Source organism: Galeopterus variegatus, unplaced genomic scaffold, assembly GCF_000696425.1.
Source record: "Galeopterus variegatus unplaced genomic scaffold, G_variegatus-3.0.2 Scaffold3821, whole genome shotgun sequence".
NCBI lineage: Eukaryota > Metazoa > Chordata > Mammalia > Dermoptera > Cynocephalidae > Galeopterus > Galeopterus variegatus.
This window is the reverse complement of record NW_007729932.1, coordinates 130,442-147,451: the sequence shown is the minus strand read 5'-3', so window position 1 is coordinate 147,451 and position 17,010 is coordinate 130,442. Positions and strand designations below refer to the sequence as shown.

General features: G+C 39.9%; 1 protein-coding gene across 1 annotated transcript in view; it reads right to left on the bottom strand.

Moving 5' to 3' along the window:
* LOC103601658 (NACHT, LRR and PYD domains-containing protein 2-like) overlaps positions 1 to 17,010 on the bottom strand; it is a 34,413-nt gene that overhangs the window by 4,371 nt on the left and 13,032 nt on the right. Inside the window, 5 exon segments of the mRNA XM_008586079.1 lie at positions 1,847 to 2,017; positions 3,786 to 3,956; positions 4,274 to 4,444; positions 6,060 to 6,224; positions 15,602 to 15,772. Of these exon segments, the coding sequence (XP_008584301.1) occupies positions 1,847 to 2,017; positions 3,786 to 3,956; positions 4,274 to 4,444; positions 6,060 to 6,224; positions 15,602 to 15,772 (849 nt within the window).

Sequence of the window (17,010 nt, the reverse complement as noted above, 5' to 3'; positions counted from 1 at the left end):
GGGGAAAGCGCGCTGGTCTTGGGAGTTTCTCGCTGAGTGATTATGAGAAGTCTCTTCCTCCGGGAGCGTCAGTTTTCTCGTCTGAGCATATGAGACTGGCGGGGGTGGAAACGGTGCTCTGAACTACTGTTGCTCGGCTTCCAGCCGTCGGAAACCCCCATCACGACCCCTATCCCCGAACGCCGCGGATTTCCGGTGGCGTGACGTCACGTCCGCATCCCAGAACTTCCTAGGCTTTGAGCTACGGGCTCTTGCGCCCTCTGCCGGCTCGGAGGAGGGACTAACTTTACCAAAGACACAGGCGGAAATAGCGGAGTCCATTGGTCGAAAGATGGAGAGACGCAGCTCCGCCCCCCCCAGCCTCCGCCAATGGGAAACCGAATCTTCGCCGAGGTCGTATAACTTCGTATAATGTATGCTATACGAAGTTGTTGGATGAGTACTGTATGGAAGAGAAAGCTTTCTTCTGTATGGAGTTGTTGAATGGGCAGAAGACAGTGATAAACGAGGGGTTTGCATATAAGGTCATACACTGCTTAGTGATGGACATGTTCTGAGACATGTGTCATTAGACAATTCTGTCCTGCAAACGTTGAGTGTTCTTACACAAACCTAGATGGTACAGCCTATTATACACCTAGGCTCTATGGTATAGCCATTATAATCTTACGGGACCATTGTCACATATGCAGTCCATCACTGACTGAAACGTTACATGGCACATGACTATATATACGCACACACATCAATACATGCATACACATGCATATGCATGCACACACACTCACATAAATAAGGGAATAGGTCATGTATTTAAGTTTACTCCAGGATCTAGAAAGGCTAAATATAATACTTAACATAAGGCTTGGCACATACTTAAGTAACATACATACATATTTATCATAACTACCTTTTGCAATAGGTGCAACTAACCCTATATCCCAGAATATATAACAGATTGTACTGCCAGGAAGTTACAGCTGACCAGATAAAAGGCAGCCATCATCCTTCCCTACATCAGCAGAGCTTGTGTGAGTCAGAGTGTCCACTATCACCACTTACATGATTGCGTTCCTGCAAGCAGGTACATACCACAAACTGTAGCAACTAGTGGTTCCCTACCTGCGATCTGACGATTTGCTCATTCAGCATCCTCACCAATATAAATTGCAGTTATGCTAGAGCTGTGAAAATACTGATGCCTGATTGCAGCATTATTCACAATAGCCAAGATATGGAACCAATCTAAGTGTCCTTCAACAGATGATCGAATAAAGAAAATATGGTATTTAAACACAATGGAATACTATTCAGCCATAAAAAAGAACGAAATCCTGTCATTTGCAATAACATGGATGACACTGGTGGGCATTATGTTAACTGAAATAACCTAGGCACAGAAAGACAAATACTGCATGATCTCATTTACAGTGGAATCTAATGATCTTTCTGAGAATCCTTCACAGGTAGGTTCCATACTCAAGTGCATCTGATTGATGGTACCTAGCTCATACGGGATTTGTAAAACAAAACTGCATTGATTCTATTTACCTGCTCATGGAGTCAGCATTTTCTGGTGCAATCTCTAATTCCCACCTTTCTGACTGTTGAGCGTTGGGGCAGCAGTGGCTGCTTCTCAATGGCTTGGGGCATTTTATCTATAATTTTTTTTCACAAGTGGCCTTTGGACAGCAGCCCAGACTAGAGCCTATTCCTTCAACCATCCTGGTGATTTTTAGAATATTCAACTGACTTTATTCAAATCCTCTGAATTATAGCTGGAGGCATATGCTACACTGATATTTCATTTCTGATACAGATTGAAGTTCAATAAAGTATAACTTACCACAAACACCTCAAGTTACACAGTGGTTCCTTCAAAGCCTCACACAGAAACCTCAGTCCGGAAATTCCTATGTGATTCAGCCCCAGATCCAGGTGTGTTAGGCTTGATTTTTGTTGGAGAATCTTTGAGAGGTGATTGCAGCCATCAGCCATTATGTTGCAGCACCACAGCCTAGAAACCAACCACAAGAAGAGGAAAACGAAAAACAAAAACCAAAACTTGCTAGTCCTCACTGGTGTGATACACCAAAACCAGGATCTTTGACCTCAAGCCACGGGTTTCAGACAAACTTGGAGACATGGGAATGAAATCATGGGGTGACGGGACAGAATAATGCCCCACCACCCCCATGATGTCTAAGACCTAATCCCTGGTACCTGTGAGAATGGTACCTTACATGGCAAGAGGGACGTTACAGATGTGATTAAGGATTTTGAGATAGAGAGTATCCTGGATTATTTGGGTGGGTTTAATGCAACCACGAGGATCCTTATAAAGAGGGAGCCAGGAGAGTCAATGCCAGCAGAAGAAGATGTGATAAAGGAGCCAGAGGAGCGTTTAAAGACACTACCTTGTTGGTCTTGAAGCCAAAGGGGCAACGATACAATAGAAACTGGAAAAGTAGGGAAATTGCTTCTCCCCTAGGGCATCCAGAAGGAACACATCTCTGTTGGAACTTTGATTTTAGCCCAGTGATACCCATTGCTAACTGCTGGCCTCCAAAACTGTAAGATGGTAAATTTGTGTTGTTTTAAAGCCATTAAATTTGTAGTAATTTGTTATAGCAGGATAGGAAACAAATACATTTCTACTTTAACTATAGAGCAGAGAATTTTGAGCTTGCATTGGCCTGCCACCTTCTATTAGGGAAGTGAGCAATCCTAAATTTGATTTCTAGAAAAGTAGTATCTTAGAGGAGGAGGGTACTAGCACTAATACCGACATATCTGGTACTAGATCCCAGATACCAATCAATACAGTATATAAATGATATTTCACCTTAGCCATGTTTGCTATTAAGTTCTATTAGTTCTGAAATTAATTATATTAGCAGGAAACCAAAGATGACCGAAGTTATTGTCTGCTGTCATAGGCAGAAAAATGGCCCTCCAAGATATTCATGTTTTCATCCCCAGAGCTTGTGAATTTGTTACTTCACATGGCAAATGGGACTTAGCAGATGTGACTGAGACTAAGGACCTTAATTAGAATGCCAAGAGCTGTTGCTAACGAAGAAAGAAAGAAAGAAAAAAAGAGACTAAGGACTTTGACATGGCAAGATTGTCCTGGAGTCTACAGAGGGTCTGAATCTAATCATGAGTCCTTCCTGCTTGGAGTGAGAGAGATTTGACGTGAGGAGGACTTCAACCCACTACTGTTAGCTTTGAAGATGGATAAGGGACCCACAAGACAAGGAAGGCAGGGACTCTTACAAGTGGCCAAACCCCAGGGAATAGTGATCATGTGGTATTTCTAGGGAGGTGGGACCACAGGCAGCCTTAGCATCCCTGTGCCCCAAGCAAGGCACAACAGCAGCCAAGGGACATAGGAAATGGAGGGCTTCAAATGACAGATGCGAAGGTGACCCACACAGAGAGGAGCAGAGATACACCCCCATGGCTTGGCAATTTATAAATGTATAGAAACTTCCATGACTGTGGGGTCAGAGAGGAAGATCCAAGTGATACTAAAATTAAGTATTGACAACTTAGCAAAATGTGAGCATGAATCAAAAAAAAAAAGTTTAATTGAAGTTTAGAAAGACAAGGACTTGACCTCTCCCCAGGTCTCACCAGTTGTAACCAGTAACATTACACTTGGGGTATTTAGAGGAATTGAGTGTCCTTATAACTGTCCTACTTGAATCCAGAGGGCTGTGTGTGCACATATTCTCTCTCTCCCCTCCCCCGGCCCCCACAGGCAGACAGTGGGGACTTACACCAGAGTCTGTAGTTTACATTCAGGGTAACTCAAGCCTTCACACAGAATTTTCACCCCTTTATCCCCGAGGTCATTCTTGGCCAAGCACAGGTGTGTCAGCCTCTGGTTGATGATCAAAGCACAAGAGAGCTCCTTGCAAGAGGCTTCTGTTAGGTGACAGTTTTCCAACCTGCAAAAACGTCAGCAAATGGTAAGATGGTGAGACCATTTCTAAAGTCTAACCTTCTCGGCCATCTCTGAATGCTAAATTGCTAAAGCCCTTCTTGCTAATTCTCCACCCTGTATCATGTGCTTAATGATCACATAAAGAAGTAGAAATGAGAGAAGAACAAGATGCACAAGCTATCTGCCTGGGTTGGTCTAAAAATGGGAGCCAGACATTTATGTTAGTAGGGGGTTCTTGGGTCCAGCAAGTCTGGTGTTACTATTTCTCTTCTATGGCCCCAGATCTAAACTGAGATGCTCAATGGGAGGAGAAAGACTTACGACAACTTCTGCAGGAAGCACTTTGGGTGTATCAAAGTCCTATACAGAATCTTGACACCTTTGTCCAGGAGTTCATTGTCTGAGAGGTCCAGGCATGTCAGGGACTGGTTGCTTTTGAGGGCCAAGGAGAGATCAGTCCATTGCTTAGTGGTGGCAGAACAAGATACCAACCTGTGGGAGAAATGGGAACAAGACATTCTTGAGAATCCAAACACCATAGAATTGCCTCCAGTTTTATATCTTGCTTATTATGTTACACCCTGGCCTGAATTATCTGGAGCAGTGGTTATCAAAGTGTGATCTTTGGACCAGCTGTGTTAGCCTCATCGGGGAACCAGCTAGAAATGCAAATTTTCATTGTGACTGAGAAACTCTGGATGTAGAGTCCAATAATCTACGTTTCAAGATGATCTGTGTTCACATGGAAGATGTGTTAAAACAAATATGTGGGCCATATCCCCAGAATTTGATTCAGAAGTTCTAAGGTAAGACCTAAGAATTTGCATTTTAACAAGTTTTCAGGTGATGCTTCTGCTTCTGATCTGGGGACCACGTGTTGAAAACCACTTATTCAGAAGTGCAGTCAATTAAGCATATCATACAACATGCACCCATATTCTATTTATGGAGACATTCACATGCAAAAAAAACTTCATTAGAACATTATATATATCCTTATGGCCTCTGGAAGTCATTTTTTTTTTTTTTTTGAAATCTTGGTTCTTCCATTTACTACATATGAAAACGTGGTCTACTTACCTTTAGTAAGGAAATAAAAGCCGTATCCTCATGTTGAATATTTAAAGCTGATAATCCCCATGAAATGCCAAGTGAAATACCTGCCACATAGCCATAGCTAAAACTCACTAAAATTAAGCTAAAAACTACTTTTCCTTTACAGCCTAAACTATAATGGAGGAGCCACATTTAACTAGGGAATTGGAACATAGCATAGACTATTAACTGCTTCCATGATATAAACTGAACTTATATGGAGTCTCCTCCTTCCATTTTAGGTAACAATTTATTCATTAAGAAACAAATTAGTGACCCAAATATTCAATCATTTGCTTTTTTCCTGGTTAATCCTCACAGGAAAAGGAAAGGAGGGTCACTTGTAATGATTAGTAATGATAACAGCTACCATTGAATGCACATGTGCTTGGACTTGGTTTCATTCAATCCTCCAATCCTTGTGAGATGTACATTATCCCATTTTACTGATGAGAAGACCTAATTAAATAGCCCAAGATCATAGCAGTCAAGGCAGAGTACAATTTGAGGCCAATGACCACCTTAAACTGTGTTTCTGCTACTGCTCAAATGTGGTCAAGTGAGGATCAATGGAACCCCATGATGAATGGTGATAATTATCATCAGGGAAACCATGTGTAGAACTTCCCATGGGGGAATCTCTCAGATCAGAGGACGACCAGAAAGGGGGCAACTTGATGCCCCTGAAAGATGAAGCCCTTAGCTGGTATTCTAAATCGTGACATAGGAGAAATACCATACATTAAAAAATAATCTCTGATAGAGGATGATGTCCAGATTCTGGAAGTTTCTTTGAGCTCAGAGCTGTTATGTGTGGTTGTCCAGGTTGTTTAATGCTCAAGTCACGTAGAAACTGAACTCCATGTTCTATATGTGGCCATGTGCCCTGAGCAGTATTGTTCCCAATTAGAACCAGGAACCTTTTTTTTTTTTCTTTCTAATTTACACAGATTTGCTGTATAGGCTGTGGCAGCTCTGTAAACTGAAGGTTGTTAGTGATGGAGAGATATACCTGAGATGCTGCAGGTTACATTTTGGATGTCTCAAGACCTCACACAATGAGGGAAACATATCATTCTGCTCATTGCCTTGGAGAGTCAGATGCGTTAGAGTCTTGTGACCACTAACAGAGAGGCAGAAGGTCCAATAAGCATCAGCCGGGGAAATATCTTTGAGGCTAAGGGAGAGAAAACCAAAGTGTTATCTTGATATAAAAAAAACCAAAGGGCTATGTTTCAATTTTAGAAACTATTTTTTCATATTTAATTTTTTTCCATCTTTATTGAGGTGTTATTGACCAAAGTTGTATATATCTAAGGTGTATGACAATGTTTTGACATATGCACACTTTGTAAAATAATTGCCGCAATCAGGCTAATTAACATATCTATCACCTCACATAGTACCATTTTCTTTGTGTGTGTGTGTGTGGTGAGAACACTTAAAATCTACTCTCTTAGCAGCTTTCAATTATACAATACTGTTAACTGTATTCACACCGCTGTAAGTTAGGTTTCCAGAGCTTATTCATCTTGCATAATTGAAGCTTTGTACGCTTGGCCAACATCTCCCTTTAGAAACTATTAGAAGCTCCAATTTCTTCAGTCACATCAAACTTCTGCAAAAGGGAAATAAGTCATAAACAGTTGTTTCAGACAAAAGCTGTTCTTTTATGGCTTCTTGAAAAAGGTAATGAACAGCAGTATCTCTTTTCTCTGAAGTGTTACCTTTTGTAAGCACTATTTCCTGTGGAGTACTTTGACTCCAGGGAATTTTTCTTGCATTTAGACTCAGGATTGCATGGCCAATGTAACCCTCAGTGGGCAAAAGGTCTTATATCTCCACACTGAGAAAGAAAAACACAAAAGAATACTTGCAGCTTGAGAAGGTTTCAGCTAAACTGAAAATTTCATTGATATCAATGCCAACTTAGCTGAGTAAATTGTGTTTAGACTTCCACCCCAAGCCCAACACCTGTCCAAATTTAAGCTTGTAGGACTTTCCAAGCACACTATCTATGCAGATGAATCTCAGATCCAGGAAGACTCTGAAATGATGTTTTATGTGGAAAAGAGCACACTCTGCTCTGAATGTAAGTATTTAAATTATATAATTACCTTTTCTTGATGCTTCTTAGCCCCACCTTTTCTTTCCAACTTCATATATAACTACATATACTTTTTATCATATGCAGACCAACATATATCCTGCCCAAGTGACTTGTAATGATTAGTTCTCAGGCATGTCTCAGACTGTCACTCTCCATCTCTATCAGTGAGTCCCAGCCTGGCATAACTTTAACCCCTAAAAGACATTTGGCAATGTCTAGAGACATTTTTTATTTTCACAAATGGGGGAGGAGGAGGATGCTGGCATCTGGTATGTAGAGGCCAGGGATGCTGCTAAACATCTTACAATGCATTGGACACTTTCTCTGCTGTGGATTGATTGAATTGTGTCCCCCAAAGTCCATATACTAGAAGCTTAATTCTCACTGTAACTGTTGAGGGTGGGAAATCCTATTATAATAATTGAAAGGAGGGGCTATGAAGAGGTGATTAGATTGTATGACCATGCCATAGTGAATGGATTAATAATGGTGGTCAGGGACGTGATTCTAAGAGCTTTAAACAGAGAGCACATGAGAGTCTCTCTATATGCTCCACCATTTCCTGCCGTATGAGACTCCTGCATTGCCGTAAGGCCACCATCAAGAAGACCCTCTTCAGATGTGTTCTGTGGGCTTTGGACTTTGCAGCCTCAGAAACTATAAGCAATAAATTTCATTTTCTTATAAATTAACCAGTTCCAGGTATTTTGTTACAAGCAATAGAAACAGACCAATACACCCTCCAACAAAGAAATATACACCCCCACATGGCAGGAGTGCCGGGGACCTCGGGAGCTGAAAGCAGCCCCTGCCAATAGACAACAGGGGTACACAGGACCTCAGGAGCTGAGGGCAGTTGCTGTGCCTGCTGCAAGCACTGCTTCTGTGTGGGTGGTCCACCACAGCCACTGCTACCACCACCACTGCACAAGGGCAGCTGGCTGCCACAGCAGCAACTCCCCTGCTACAGCAGCCACCTTGGCCATGCAGGTGGCTTGCTGATCACCTGACTGCACTGACACAAGGAGAGTCACCAGTGGATCTAGGGGAAAGAGGTGAACCAGCTCAGACCTGTGACCCAGTGGCCCAACCCACAGGAGGAATTATGCTGCCACACGCAGGAGCACACTTGGGGGTGGGAGGTACATGTGCAGCCCATGTAACTGCCTTAATCCAAGGAGAGATACACGTGGAATCCCGAGAGAGCAAAAACCCAAGATACCCAAATAGAGTAAGGAAGAAAATTTCCAATGACCACCAACCCATCCCCCAACCAGGAGAAGCAAGGACCCAGGAGGAGCCTCTGCCCATATGAAAGAGGAAAGAGAAACCCCCACCCATTCAGCTAAAGAGCTCCAGTATACCCGAGTGCACCCATCAGGGTCATAGTACACTAACCATGTTGCCAGCAAGTCCACACATGGACACCCTCCCTGGCCAAAGAGCAATATGGGAGCCAGGCCCTCCTCCCAAGAACTTGAGAGTTTGCCCATGTCCTTGATGAACCAAACAAGTATCAGTAATTTCAGAAAGGAATCACTAAATGCCCTAGTGCCTAGGCCACAGAGGCACCCATTTTCAACTCCAACACTGAATACAGCTGAAGTCCCCACACAGAGACTATACCATTGTCTCTATCCAGAATCAATACTAAAACATCCTACTCAACTGTCAATATAGAAGACATTTATAGGAGGGAGTCACTCTCCTCAAAGCCCACTTCACAGTGATAGAAGAAGCAACTGCTCTACCAGATGACCAGACATCAAAGTAGAGATACTAGAAATATGAAAAAACAACAAAATGTGACATCACCAAAGGAATACAATAATTCTCATGTACCAGACCTCATAGAGCATGAAACCCTTGAAATGTCTGAAAGGAAATTCTGAGCAACAATCTTAACGAAAGTCAATGCAATAGAAGAAGACTCAGTTAGACAACACAACAAAATGGGAAAAAGTATCCAGGATACGAAGGAGAAAATCTACAGAGATTAATACCTTAAAAATGAATGTAGTGGAACTCCTAAAATTCATTCAACAAAATAAAAAAACACACCTGAGAGCTTAAGCAGCAGGACAGAGAAAGCAGAAGAACTTCTGATCTTGAAAATGGTCTTTTCAAAATAATCCAGGTAAACAAAACAAAACAAAAAAAGACAAGAAAAGGAAAAAGAAATTTAAAAAATGAAGAAAATCTAAGAGAGCTAGCAGACAACTTTAAGGCACAAACATCTGAATCATGGGTGTTTCAGAAGGGGAAAAAAAGAAAAAGGCACTGAAGGTCTATTCAATGAAATAATAGCAGAAAACTTCCCAGGTATAGGTAGAGACACAGACCTTCAGATCCAGAAAGTTCAATGATCCCCAAACAGATTTAATCCAAAAAGGTACTCTCCAAGACACATTATAGTCAAACTGACAAAGCTCAAGACAGAGAATCTTAAAAACAGCAAGAGAAAAGCATCAAGTCACCTATGAGAGAGTTCCCATTAGAGTAACAGCAGACTTTTTTTTTTTTTTTTTTTTGTCCTTTTTGAGACCGACCACACTACGCTCAGCCAGTGAGTGCGCTGGTCATCCCTATATAGGATCTGAACCTGCGGTGAGAGCGCTGCTGCGCTCCCAGCGCCGCACTCTCCCGAGTGCGCCACGGGCTCAGCCCAACAGCAGACTTCTCAACAGAAACTCTACATGCCAAAGAGAGTGGGATGATATATTCAAAATAATAAAAGAAAAATCTGCCAACCAAGAACACTACCCAGCAAGGCTATCCTTCAGAAATGAGGGAGAAATAGGGATTTCCCAGACAAACAAAAATTGCAGGAGTTCACCACTTGACTAGCCCTACATAACATCCACAAGGGAGTCCTGCATCTGGAATCAAAAAAATAATAATCACCGCCTGGGAAGCACGGCGGTGCTCCCGCCTGAGGGTTCGGATCCCACATACAGACCGGTTCCCGCTCACTGGCTGAGCGAGGCGCGGGAGTGACACCAAGGGTTGCGATCCCGTTGCCGGTCCCCAGTCCGGTACGGGGGCAACACTGAGGGTTGCGATCCGTTGCCGGACACGGACAAAGACAAAAAGACAAAAAAAAAAAAAAATAATAATAATAATCACTACTGTATTAGTCTGGGTTCTCCAGAGAGACAGAATCAATAGGATATGTTATAATTATATGAGAGGGATTTATTGGGGGAATCAGCTCACGTGGCTATGAAGAAAAGTCCCATGATAGGCCGTCTATAAACTGGATGCTGGTAGCGTGGCTCAGTCCAAGTCCAAAGGCCTCAGAACCAGGGTAGCTGATGATGTCCTTGGTGTAAGTTCTGGGACCCAAAAGCCGAAGAGTCTCAAGCTCTGAAGTCCACGGACAGGAGAGAAGAGCATATCCCAGCTCCAGTGGATTGAGAGAGAGAGAGAGAACTTCACCTCTTTCCTCTGTGTTTTGTTCTCTCCAGACCCCCAGTGGATTGATTGGATGGTTCCACCCACACTGAGGGTGGGTCTTTCACACCCAGGCCACTCAGACTTTCATACTAATCTCTGCTGGAAACACCCTCATGGACACCCCTGAAAAGATAGCTTTACCAGGTTTCTCAGCATTCCTTCATCTAACCAAGTTGACATCTAGAATTAACCTTCACAACTACCATGAATACACAACAAAGAACAAAACCCACTGGTAGAAAAATGCAAATGACAAAGAGAAAGAAACTATATCTTACCACCCCCAAAACAACAAACACTGAAGACTAACAATAAAAGGGGAAGAAAGGAACAAAGGATATTTAAAACATACAAATGGAAAATGATAAAATGCCAGGAATAAGACAATACCTTTCAATAACAACCCTAAATGTAAATGGATTAAACTCCCCACTCAAAGGACAGACTGACTGACTGGATTAAAAACTAGACCCAACTATATACTGTCTACAAGAGACTCACCTCACCTGTAAAGACACACACAGACTAATAGTGAAGGGATGGAAAAAGATATGCCACACAAATGGAAACCAAAACCAAGCAGCAGTAGCTATTTTTATATCGGATAAAATAGACTTTAAACAAAAAACCATAAAAAGAGACAAAGAAGGACATTATATAATGATAAAGGGACCTATCCAGCAAAACATAACAATCATGAATATATGTTCACTCAATACCAGAGCACTCAGATATGTAAAGCAAACCCTATAAAGACCTAAAGATAGAGACAGGCCCCAATGTGATCATAGTTGTAAACCTGATCATTCCTTTCTCAGCATTGGACAGATCATCTAGGCAACAAATCAGAGAAACACAGGATTTAAACTACACTTTAAACCAATAGGACCTGGCAGATATCCATAGTACATTTCATCCAACAACTACAAAATATACAATCTTTCTCATGAGCACATGGGACATTCTCCAGCATAAACCATGTGCTAGGTCACAAACTGAGTCTTAACAAATTTTTTAAAATTGAAATCATTACAAGTATCTTTTCAGACCACAATGGATTAAAACTAGAAATCAATAAAAAGTGAAATTCAGGGAACTATACAAACACATGGAAATTAAACAACATGCTCCTCAACAACCTATGAGTCCAAGAAGAAATTAAACAGGAAATCAAAAAATGTCTTGAAACTAATGAAAATAAAGACACATCATACCCAAACCTGTGGGATACTGCAATAGCAGTACTAAGAGGAAAGCTTATGGCAATAAATGCTTATATCAAAAGAACAGAAAGATTTCAAATAAACAACCTAACACTACACTTCAAAGAACTACAAAAACGAGAACAACCCAATCCCCAAATTAGTAGATGGAAGGAAATAAAATAAAAATAGAAATAAATGAAATAGAGATCCAAAGAATGATACAAAAGATCAATGAAACAAAAAGTTGATTTTCTGAGAAGATAAACAAAATAGACAAATCATTAGGTAGGCTAACTAAAAAAAAGAAGAGAGAAGACCCAAATAACGAAAATTAGAAATGAAAAAGGAGACATTACAACTGATACCACAGAAATACAAAGAATCATTAGAGACTATTATAAACAACAATACACCAAGAAATTTGAAAACCTGGAGAAAATAGATAAACTTATGGACACATAAAAACTACTAAGACTGAACCAAGAAGAAATAGAAAACCTGGACAGACCAATAACAAGCAGTGGGACTAAAACCATAATCAGTAGTCTCCCCAAAAGAGCCTAGGACCAGATGGCTTTATGGTTGAATTCTACCAAACCTTTAAAGAGGAATTAACACCAATTCTCTTCAAACTATTTCAAAAAATTGAAACAGAGGTCATTCTCCCATACTCATTAAATGAAGCCAGCATCACACTGATACTGAAACCAAAGATACGCAAATAAAGAAAACTATAGGCCAATATCTTTGATGAACATAGATGAGAAAATTCTCAACAGAATATTAGCAATCCAAATACAGCAACACATCAAAAAATTATACAGCATGATCAAATGGGATTCATCTCAGGGATGCAAGGATGACTCAACATATGCAAATCAATAAATGTGATACACCACATCAATAAAATCAAGGACAAAAACCATAGGATCATCTCAATAGATGCAGAGAAAGCATTTGACAAAATTCAACATCCCTTCATGATAGACTCTCAGCAAATTAGGTATAGAAGTAAAGTATCTCAACACAATAAAAGCTATATATGACAAACCCACTACCAATATCATCCTGAATGGGGAAAAGCTAAAAGCTTTTCCCTAGGAATAGAAACAAGATAAGGATGCCCTCTCTCACCACTCCCATTTAACACAGTATTGGAAGTACTAGCCAGAGTGATCAGGGAAGAGAAAGAAATATGGGCATCCAGACTGGAAAAGATGAAGTCAAAATGTTCCTGTTTGCAGATGACATGATCCTACATATAGAAAAACCTAAGACTACACAAAAACTTATAGCTGATAAATGATTTTGGTAAAGGTGCAGTATACAAAATTAACATGCAAAAATCAGTAGCATTTTAATATGCCAATAACAAACTAGCAAAAAAAGAAATCGAGAAAGCAAGCCCATTTATAATAGTCACACACAAAAAACCCCAAAACAAAACAAAACAAAAAAACCCCCTAGGAATCAATTTAACCTAGGAGGTAAAAGATCACTACAATGAGAACTACAAAGCACTGCTGAAAGAAATTAAAGAGGACACAAAAAGATAGAAAGACATCCCATGCTCTTGGATTGGAAGAATTAACATTGTGAAAATGTCTGTACTACCCAAAGTGATCTACAGATTCAATGCAATCCCTATCAAAATACCAATGACATTCTTCACAGAAGTAGAAGAAACATAGGGCTGGCCTGTGGCTCACTTGGGAGAGTGTGGTGCTGATAACACCAAGGCCATGGGTTCGGATCTCTATATTGGGATGGCCAGTTAGCTCATTTGGGCGAGCATGGTGCTGACAACACCAAGTCAAGGGTTAGGATCCTCTTACCCTTTAAAAAAAAAAAAAAAGAAAGAAATAGAAGAAACAGCCTATCATTCATATGGAACAACAAAAGACCCCAAATAGCCAAACCAAAATAAATCCTGAGCAAAACATAAATAAATAAAACTGAAGTCATAACACTACATGACTTCAAATTACACTACAAAGCTATAGTAATCAAAACAGCATGGTACTGGCACAAAACGAGACACTCGGACCAATGGAGCAGAACAGAGAACCCAGAAATCTCCCCATATACTTACAACTAACTGATCTTTGATGAAGGCACCAAACACGTACATTGAGGAAAGGAGACCCTCTTCAATAAACAGTGCTGGGAAAACTGGACATCCATATGTAGAAGAATGAAACTAGACCCATACCTCTCACCATATATCAAAATCAACTCAAAATGGATTAAAGAGTTAAACGTAAGTCCTGAAACTATAAAACTCCTAAAAGAATACATATGGGAAACAATTCAGGAGGTAGCACTTGGCAAAGACTTTATGAATAAGACCCTAAAAGCACAGGCAACAACCACAACAACAAATAAACAAATGGGATTATATCAAACTAACAAGCTTCTTCACAGCAGTAGAAACAACTGACAAAGTGAAAAGATAACCTACAGAATAGGAGAAAATATCTGCAAACTATACGTATGATAAGGGATTAATATCCAGAATATACAATGAGCTTAAGCAACAGTAAAAAAATAAGTAACCCAATGAAAACATGGGTAAAGGAGCTGAAGAGGCATTTCTCAAAGGAAGATACACAAATGGCCAACTGACACATGAATAAATGCTCAATACCACTCAGCATCAGGGAAATGCAAATCAAAAGCCCACTGAGGTATCTCATCCCAGTTAGACTGGCTATTATCAAAAAGGCAGAATAACAAAAGCTGGTGAGGATGCAAAGGAAGGGGAACCCTCCTACACTGTTAGTGGGACTGTAAATTAGTTCAGCTAGTATAGAGGTTCCTCCGACAACTACAGGTAAAACTACCATATGATCCAGCAATCCCACTGCTGGGTACATACCCAAAGGAATGGAAATCATCATGTCGAAGGGAAACCTGCACTCCCATGTTTATTGCAGCTCTATTTATAATAGCCAAGAATTGGAACCAACCTAAATGTCCATCAATAGACAACTGTATAAGGAAAATGTGGCATATGTACACAATGGAATACTACCACGCTATAAAAAAAGACTAAGATTCTGCTCTTTGCAGCAACATGGATGAACTTAGAGAAAATTATGTTCGGTGAAGGAAGACAGGCACAGGAAGAGAAATACCGCATGTTCTCACTCATAAGTGGGAGCTAAAAAAAAAAAAAAAATAAAAAGAGAAAGAAATCACAATCAAATAACTCTTTGAACTTTCTCCAGGAGAGAACAGAACTGAGGCCACTAGAGGTGAGAAAGGATTATGTGTAGGAGGGGTTAATGACAAACTGGTAAAGGGCCACAAAAAATGATTACATTGTGTATTGTTGAATATACTAATTATCCTGATTTGAGGATCACATATTGCACATAGGTATTGATATTCAATGCTGTGACCCACAAATACGTACAATTATGTTTCAATAATAATTAAAAAAATGTATATATACAGCCTCAAATGTCAGCAGAGGTTGAGAAATCCTGCTCTACATAGTGTCCCTTGGTTTTCATAATAGAATGAAAACTGTCCCCAGAATCTTGAATGTTCTTCCTTTGGGTGTTTCGTGGATACCTGAACCATATTTCATACTGCATTAAAATTACCATCATGTTTCTCCCACTAGACAAGTTTAAGGACATGACCTTCTCAGTTCCTTGTGTCTCGAGCACCCTGTTGGGGTCCAGGACAGTAATAAAAAATGTTGCTCCAATATTAAAAATGTAAAGAACTGGTAGTGTCCTAGAGATTTTAATCTAGGGATTAGCTTCTACTTACACTGCTTTCTGGAGATTACAGGTGTCAGAGGCAATTTGTTCACAAAGAATCTTCACTGATGAGGTGCTCAGGAAGCTCTGACTGATGTCCAGAAATATCAAATTTTTATTTGAGCCAAACATGGAACAAAGGTCCATCCAGAAAGGAAGAACGTGTTGCTCATTCTGAGACCTACATGGAAGAGAAGAGGGGGGTTATTGACTCAATATTGCTGGAAAGAAAATCAACATCTGTCCATCATGGCAAATGTATTTAGGATTGCTTTGAGCACACACCTCCAATAAACACGTAGAACTTTAAAATTTGGATAATTTTGTCAGAACAACTCATCACCTAAGATATCATTGGTAAGAATAAGTTAAAATTCTAGCACATCATTGATAAAAGATTGAGAGCCATATACAGATCAATAAGGGATATTTACATTGGAATCGTTTCTCCACGTATAATTATGCTACTAAACTGAATATGTTTGGTTCCTTTGTTTATGTTTTATTTTTAGGAATTGGTTTTTCCTCCCAATTTTATTTTTGTCTTATAATTATGTAAAATATTTATATAGCTCCAAAGTGAACTGTCCATAATAAAAAATATTCGAAGAAAAAAAATAATGGATATTTGAATACTTGATGGTTTATCTGTATATATAATGATTGGCCATTTTTTAAGCTAATTTACAATGATGTTTGTTGACCTAAAGTTATGCCTGTAAAAACTTAGGAAAATAAAATTTTTAAGTAGTTACATATTCATGAACTCAGATTTTTCAAATAATGCTTATTTTCTTCTGGTGGTTGTCTCTGGGTGGTAGGATTTTTGAGGGTGACATGGTTTCCTTGCATTTTTCAATCTTGCTTTAATTTCCTATTTACGTATGGTATCCTTGTAATCTGAAAAAAGTATTTTGATTTCCGAGAAGATCGTGAGGATAACTGAAACCATGACTGTCATAAAGTTAACAGATATTTTAATTATTGCCTAGGAAATACTGCAGAACCTAGGGAGTAGTCTAATACCTGAAGGCTTTTATGGAAGAAAACAAAAGTAAAGGTGTCAAAGGAATAAAAGTAACCCAGTGAGCTAAATATAATAATCAGCAAAACATAATTGAAAGAATCAGTTAATATTTAAGCTTTTTTATGCCAAGCATTTTGAACAATTTTAGAACGAGACACATTTAAAACATATTACTCTGAAGTAGGCACAATAGCTACGTGAAGATAATGAAATGAAGGCATGGAAAGTATTCTACTTGCCCCACATCACCCAGCTAGTAACAGAGACACTATGCAAAGTCAGACAAGCTGATTTCAACATCTGCCTCACTTCCTACCACCTTCTACCTCTCTGCTTGTAATTGAGCTAAGCTGATTTCAAATCAAGGCCGTCCATTTTCAGTGGTATCGAGG